General features: G+C 38.9%; 1 protein-coding gene across 1 annotated transcript in view; it reads left to right on the top strand.

Moving 5' to 3' along the window:
• LOC101864651 overlaps nucleotides 1-3,760 on the top strand; it is a gene marked incomplete in the record, with an annotated part of 19,773 nt that extends 16,013 nt beyond the window's left edge. The window contains 3 exon segments of the mRNA XM_013088490.2: nucleotides 1,713-1,804; nucleotides 2,261-2,353; nucleotides 3,602-3,760. Of these exon segments, the coding sequence (XP_012943944.1) occupies nucleotides 1,713-1,804; nucleotides 2,261-2,353; nucleotides 3,602-3,651 (235 nt within the window).
• Between the last annotated feature and the right edge of the window lie 4,549 nt (nucleotides 3,761-8,309).

An 8,309-nucleotide genomic window follows, 5' to 3' on the forward strand; every position in this document is an offset into this window, starting at 1 on the left:
TGATTAAAACCTGTCAATTCTTTGCCATATCGACAGACCGAAGGGCTAGAACCCAAATGGCCGCTGGATCGGAAAACTGAAAACTGAAACATGTATTCACATCTAAAGTTAAATTTAATTTTAGTTGGAACTGATATTGAATAAGATACTTTCCCGATTATTTTGGCGGTTGAACATACAATGTGAATTCCGGATTTGTTTTCATTCACAACTCAGTCAGAGTCACCGTCTCGAGTAAGATTATTGTGTGATATCTACAGGCCATATCTGGTCCCGTTTCACTTTGATTACCCTGTCAAACAAGTCAGCCTTCGCCCCTGATGGCAAGTGCCTCTATAAATAAATTATTGATGGTCAAGGTCAAGGTCAAGGTATTGCTTTTTGTTTCCTTGTTTTCCTCAAGTACCATAACTATCTGCTTGCCTAGACTTGCAGCGGTGTCCTCAATGTATCAAACCGTTTTTCTTTTCTTAAAACTTTGGTTGGCAATACATGCTTGTAGTTTGAAGCCTTTTTATTTTTTTGCAGAACATGTTAACGAATACATATTTTTAAATAATGATTATACTTCTCTTTGTGATAAAACCGGGAATGGCATACGACATGTTAGAGTAAAAAAAAACCCATTCAAGATCTGTGTTGGTTAATGTCACCCGTTACCTCTGCCTTGTTCATCTTTTGGTGCCAGACTCCCTACAACCTGTCCCTGTGGTTTTATGCACCCCGCATAATTTAGCAAAATTTAATCATTTTTTGCATAATTTCTTATTACTTTCCTATATATTATTCTTTGTTAAAATTAACAGAACCGCATAATTTCACATTTTTGGGCTCAGTTTGCAGAATTTCAGAATTTTTCTTGCATAAAAGGACGGGGACAGTACAACATCTGGCCTCCATCTTCCGCGGTCTCTGATTTGATAAATGTGTCACGACACGGTAAAACCAGGCTCTCGTCAATTTTTGGACGTGTAGAGATAATCTTCAAGCTTGTTCGTTTATCTTGCTCTTGATGAAAAACAAGTATTCATTTATCTTTAATACAAGTCGTGATATTTACAAATGAACGAAAGAGGGGTCACCTGGTTTCAGAGGTAAAAAATAAGTGCAAAAATGGCTGCCAAAGATTAGCTATTTCTTCAGCTTGAAAATCCGCGGAAACTGGAAATTTAACATTTTTTTGTGTCTTTAAAAAAGGGCTTTCTTTAAAAATCCACACAGAAATATGAAAGCAGTTGAGTCAAAAAAAAAGAAGAAAATTCAATAAAAAATGCCAGTTTCTTCACTTTGATTATTTCGACTAGCGCCTGATTTCACCACGTTGCCTCTCAAATCATTTCATGAAGTTGAAGACCACTGTCGCATTATGTATTTCCAATGTATGATGTAGAAGGTCTTCCCTTATTTTCCTCTGCCTCTATTTTTCCCTGCAGAACAGTTCTGTTTTACGATTCCTTTTGCTTGACTAAGGTATTTGCGTCTCCCTTTGTTGATTTCAGAAGGCATACTCTACTGTGCTACTGACTAACGTTATCTTTATGCCATCATCATCATCATCATCATCATCATCATCATCATCATCATCATCATCATCAGCATCATCATCATAATAAACATCGTAAGTAGAGGGGAATAAAAAAAGGGTTGAAACTTTGTAGATTTTTAAAATCTAATACAGGTTCATTTAATACATCATCAGTTTCTCTCCACAGAGACGTGGTAATGGACCGCCGTTTCTACATCAGCATGCTCTACGACAGCTGTCCTAAGGACCTGGGCTGGATATTGGTGGCAGACGGCAGAAGTGAGCAGCCTGACTCCTGAATGATTTATAGTGTTGGTGGGGGCGTAAAATACTTACGACTACAACTGTCCAACTTCTGCTTTAAGTTTTACACCTCTATACACAGAATAAGCATCACTTTGTATTGTCCCTTTCGAGTATGTATCTCTATAACTCTAAAGGTCTTGTAATTAAATTCCTGCATGCTGTTGAATGATGCCTTTGATGTGATATGTAGATCTACATTTGTCAGCTTGATTGAGAGAAATATGTAATTAAAATTTTTATGTTTTCTTGCAAGTGTCTTTACAGTCTTGTACAGCCGAGAAAAGTTTCCCTCTGGGATAACAAAGTATTATCTTATCTTATCTTATCTTATCTTATCTTATCTTATCTTATCTTATCTTATCTTATCTTATCTTATCACCTACTTGTTTTTTCACACGTTAACATTCTCTCTTGTTTCTTCTATTCCAGGTGACCCAGGCTGCAGTTATGAGAACTCCAGCATCAGCGCATACCCACAGTTCCTGTACTGTGAAGGCCAGAGCCACTGTTTGACAGAAAATAGTAAGGAAGCAAATCTGGTCCTAACTTGTGTGCTTTGGAAACTGTGACGTCATCACTCTTATTATCGTCGTTGTCGTCGTCGTTCCCCTCCTCCTCTCCCTTCTCTTCCTCTTCCTTTTCCTCCATCATCATCATCATCATCATCATCATCATCATCATCATCATCATCATCATCATCATCATCATCATCATCAGCGACAAAACAAAAATCAAACCAACAAACAAACAAAACAACTAGCAACACCCCAACCCTAAACAAAATAAACACGTAAACAGAAAAAAACAATAGCTAAAAAAGTGACCTAACAAAACAAAACAAAATCCAAACAAACCTGACTTAAACACAGAAGAACGGGAAGAAAATCCTCTGTGTACTGTGTATATGTGTAAATATGTGCATGTGTTCATGTGTACATGTGTACATGTGTGTATGTGTGTATGTTCCTGGGGTCAAATGTACTGTGTACACGTGTACATTTGAGTATTCCAAGTGCAACATGTAGTGTGTATATGTGTACATATATGTTTTCCAGATGCAAAATGTACTGTGTACTTTTGTGTTTTAGATGCCATAATTATGTAGTGTGTATATGTGTATTCGTTCGTGTACATTTGTCTGTTTTAAATGCCATATGTAGTGTGTATATGTTTTCCAGGTGCGAACTGTAGTGTGTACATGTGTGTGTGTTCCAGGTGCGAACTGTAGTGTGTACATGTGTGTGTGTTCCAGGTGCGAACTGTAGTGTGTACATGTGTGTGTGTTCCAGGTGCGAACTGTAGTGTGTACATGTGTGTGTGTTCCATGTGCGAACTGTAGTGTGTACATGTGTGTGTGTTCCATGTGCGAACTGTAGTGTGTACATGTGTGTGTGTTCCAGGTGCGAACTGTAGTGTGCACATGTGTGTGTGTTCCATGTGCGAACTGTAGTGTGTACATGTGTGTGTGTTCCATGTGCGAACTGTAGTGTGTACATGTGTGTGTGTTCCAGGTGCGAACTGTAGTGTGTACATGTGTGTGTGTTCCATGTGCGAAATGTAGTGTGTACGTGTGTATGTCATGTGTGTGTTCCATGTGCGAAATGTAGTGTGTACGTGTGTATGTCATGTGTGTGTTCCATGTGCGAAATGTAGTGTGTACGTGTGTACGTGTGTATGTCATGTGTGTGTTCCATGTGCGAAATGTAGTGTGTACGTGTGTACATGTGTGTGTTCCAGGTGCGAAATGTACTGTGTACGTGTGTGTTCCAGGTGCCAAGTACGCAGACGTGTTCGCGGTGTTCATCAAGACCAGCACGTGAGGCGACAGGGGAGACAATCCACGACTCCCAAGTCCTGGTCTCCAACAACCAGTCTGTGATCAACAGCTTACTTTGTCATAGTAAAATAAACTGTTATTTTCGTTTTTCAATTTTGAGTTCTTTCTTTGTGGTTGTTGATGTTAAGTTGCGTAAGTTGTTGTTGTTGTTGTTGTTGTTGTTGTTGTTGTTGTTGTTGTTGTTGTTGTTAATTTTTTAGAAATGGCACATGTATCTCCCGCAGCTTATCAAGTAAACATAATATCTTTTTTTTAAACAGGCGTTTGCATTTGCAATGAACAGCAATGAGTTAAGCGGGGTTAGAAAAGTATAATCGGAAACAAAACAGACGCTAGTGAAGATATGTGTTCCAACTCTTGAACTTAAAAAGTTGTTTATTCATATCTCGCACGAGGGAAATCCCTCAGGTGTTCTAAAGGCAATCTCGCTACCTGACAAAATCTGCGTTATTTTGATTGGGTGTAAGAGAAGAGATGCACACCAACCAGGGGCGAAGCGTCTATATAATCAAATAATCACTGCTTCCCTTCCTAATTTTGAAACATTGTCGCTGTCAAATTCATCCTTAAACGTAAACCTCTTAAATTAAATGTAAAAAGAGGTTCGTAATCCACAATGAGCATGCCTAACATTCAAAACGGTTTCACGGCCACATAAATAGCCTCCTCACCCCTCTCGGGCCACTCCATAATCAGTCGCAAGCTTTGATTAAGTAAGCTTAAAGTGAGGCTGAAAGAGTCTACCAATACAGTTGAGGGAACATGTGCATAGCAGTCATGGCTGTTTCATTGCCACATATACCCTGTTCACCCCTTTGGGGCCACAGTTAAAATCAATCACAAGCCCTGATTAAGTAAGCTAACGAACACTGGTCGAGTCTACCTCACAAATGTGAGGGGAACTAACTCCTAACAATCTCTTTACTGCTGCATGTGCTTGTTTTTTTTCCTCGACTTTTTACCGTCCTATAATCAGATCGTGACCTCGATTATGACACCAGCTCCTGGCCGCGAAAGGCTAACAAAAACAGCCAAATGTGAAATTTAAAAAATGATAATTGTCATGTTCTACCAAAGAGTTAGACTCTCTGGTAGATCTATAACATATAGATCTAGTACTGACATCTCTGCTTCTTTGCTTTGTGTTTATGTATTCACATCTAAAGTTAATTTAATTTTAGTTGGAACTGATATTTAATAAGATACTTTCCCGATTATTTTGGCGGTTGAACATACAATATGAATTCCGGATTTGTTTTCATTTACAACTCAGTCAGAGTCGCCGCCTCGAGTAAGATTCTTATGTGATATCTACAGGCCATATAGATCTAGATCTATATCTGGTCCCGTTTCACTTTGATTACCCTGTCAAACAAGCCAGCCTTCGCCCCTGACACCAACCAAGACAATAACGGTCATCTAGTGACGGGAAAAGGAAGATGGACGGACGAATAAAACGGAGCAATAGAGTAATAAGAAACCACCAGGTCTCTTACCTCCCAGCGAGTAGTTTTATCAGATTCCGAAACTTGAAAATGAGTGGAGGATTAATGAGTACACTGAGACCAAAAAAAAGAGATCAATCAATATAAAAAATAAAATTCATAAATAAAAAAGTGTGGATGCAACTGAAGTTTGAAATCATTGTTTATTGGCAGCTTTGATGGAATCTTTATAGAAATGAAATGATGACCCACCAAGTTTCAGTTTTAATTATTCTGATCGTCGGAAATGCCATACATTCTAAATTATTATACTCAAAAGAGCCCGAATTCAAAGGCTACATTTTCTGACAATTGAATGAAAGAAACAGAAAGGTTAAAGGTAAAGTGAGATTGAATAGACTTTTAGGAATGGTTAACGAACAAAGTATCAGTATATGTTTTGGGTCCGCAACACTCCCCTTCGGTAAGGGGATAGACGGACTGCGCAGTTGCTTCAGCAGTAGTCACGTTTCTAAGGTTAACCCTATCTGTACGCCTGTGTTCATTTTGTACCTCCGGGATTGTATTCTTTACATTTTAGAATACTGGTAGTGCGAAAAGCTCTTTGAAACTTTCAATATTTCTGAAAAAATCATTTTGACAGACTGCTATGCGAAGCGTACGGATCGGATTAACGAGCAAATTTCCTCTTTGGAAAGTGGTGGCTCAGAGTTCCCCACGTCGTATAGATAATGGATACGATAGTAAAACACGTCGTTCGGATAGGGTTAAGTAAAACAACAGTACACTTCGCTGATACTTCATTGGAAGAAAGTAACCGGTGAAAACTTGTTTTCATATTTTGTGAAAATAACAATGTACATGCAGCAACGTAATATCACAGTATCCGTGTCTCTGTTTGTGTCTGTGTCTGTGTCTGTATCAGTGTCTGTGTCTGTATCTATGTTTGTGTCTGTGTCTGTGTCTGTATCTGTGTTTGTGTCTGTGTCTGTGTCTGTGTCTGTGTCTGTGTTTGTTTCTGTCCTCCTCCCCCTTTTTTCTCTTTATCTCACCCCCTCTCTTAGTCGCAGTCTCTCTCCCTTCATCTGTCTGTCTGTCAATCTCTCTCTGTCAATCTCTCGCTGTCAATCTCCCCCCCCCTCTCTCTCTCTTTCTTTCTCTTTGTCTCTGTCTCTGTCTCTCAGTCTGTCTGTTTCTCTCTCTCTCTCTCTCTCTCTCTCTCTCTCTCTCTCTCTCTCTCTCTCTCTCTCTCTCTCTCTCTCTCTCTCTCATTCATTCCCGCTCCATCACAGCCAAAGTCAAAATATAGTAAATGCATGGACATACAAAGAGCACAATACGAAGCTGAAATGCAATCATACAAATATCACAGAACTGAGAACTTGTCAGTTGTTGACGCCATCAGAAAGATGGACGTTCAAATGTTCGGGTGTGTCCCGACATCGTTTGTGAAAACATTGTCTTCTTATGTACATAGAAAAAACAACAACTCAAAAAAAAAATTAAAATATACAACAAACAGAATTCATAACTTAAAGAAAATACCCAGACTTCTCTGAATTGCGTATGAAGCGTTTGATTTGTAACCAATTATCGTTGACACGAAAGTGAATTATTAGACCATGAATGTTGCCCATAGAATGTCATTGCTAAACTGCATAAAGATTGCATGCTTTTTGCACAATTGTCGAGCTTTCGTGTTAATATGTTAGAAGGCTTTGACGTAGAACATCCCCTCCCCCCCCCCCAAAGAACAACACCCCCTCCCCAAACAAAAAAGCAACCCCCCCAAAAAAAAAAACAAGCAAAAAAAAAAGAAACCCAACAAAAAAGCAAACCCCCCACCCTTCCTACTGTCCACACCACACAACACCTAATACAAATGTCCCTTACTTCACACTGGTGATTTGGGGTACCCGGCCAAAGGAATAACAGATTCTGTCAGAAGGATGTGTATGTGCCCTTGTAAAATGTCCACGGGTTCTCAATACTTTCCACGAAGCTGAGAATGTTTCAGATTATCACAGGCTCTGGCACGGTAATAATAGATTTTAGAGGCTGCAGAGACTGGGGTATATTTTGAAAGGGATATATGCTCTGTATAAATGCAGTCTGCTATTTTGTTATTTTTTACATCTTTATCCCGCTGGTTTAAATTTCAGAACACTTTAATTGATAGTGGCACAATCTGTTGTTCTCCTGTATTATTTTGCCCCAAATACCGGAACAATTTAACTGATATTGATGCAATAATACTATACTTATCAGCTATTTTCTTTCTGATAAACCTACAAAGCGATTTAACAGATACTGATACTGATATTCTATTGCCATTATAGAATATCATTATCTATTACAATGATCTATTATCGTTATCTATTGTTATGTACTATCATTCTTCTTGGTCAAGTTGCAGAACAAGTTGACCGAGTCAAACTATTATTATCACCATCAACAACTACTGTTGTTATTGTTATTCCTGCAGTTAAAAGAACAAATACAATAATTGTATTATTATCCTGTTATTATCAAATTCCTGTACAAATAACCGAACACCCTATCCGAAACCAAAATACTTTTTTATCACCGTCTGTTACTATAATTGTTATTCCTGTTCAAATGACAACACAAAGCTATCCGGAAGTTGTCATGTCCCCTTGTGCTTCTTCTTTCCTATAAAACATCTATCGTCCTTATCTTATCTCCTTCTTTTTGTGTATGTTACTCTCTTGTAACACCTCTAATCTTCGGCACTACTATGACCTTATTGTGTTGCAAGTGCCATAAAATACGTACTAAAACAGAACAATGTCCCCGTCCGCCGCGTGTCTATGTAGATCTGGTTCCTGTCATGTGTCTGTATAGATTTGGTTCCTGTCATGTGTTTGTATAGATCTGGTTCCTGTCATGTGTCTGTGTAGATCTGGTTCCTGTCATGTGTCTGTATAGATTTGGTTCCTGTCATGTGTCTGTGTAGATCTGGTTCCTGTCATGTGTCTGTGTAAATCTGGTTCCTGTCATGTGTCTGTATAGATCTGGTTCCTGTCATGTGTCTGTATAGATCTGGTTCCTGTCATGTGTCTGTGTAGATATGGTTCCTGTCATCTCCTCTTCCGGCTCGCGTCTGTGTAGATCTGGTTCCGGTCATGTTCTCTTTCAGTGGGCGTCTGTATAGATCTGGTTCCGGCGGGCATTC

This window comes from Aplysia californica, unplaced genomic scaffold, assembly GCF_000002075.1.
Source record: "Aplysia californica isolate F4 #8 unplaced genomic scaffold, AplCal3.0 scaffold00751, whole genome shotgun sequence".
Classification (NCBI taxonomy): Eukaryota; Metazoa; Mollusca; class Gastropoda; order Aplysiida; family Aplysiidae; genus Aplysia; species Aplysia californica.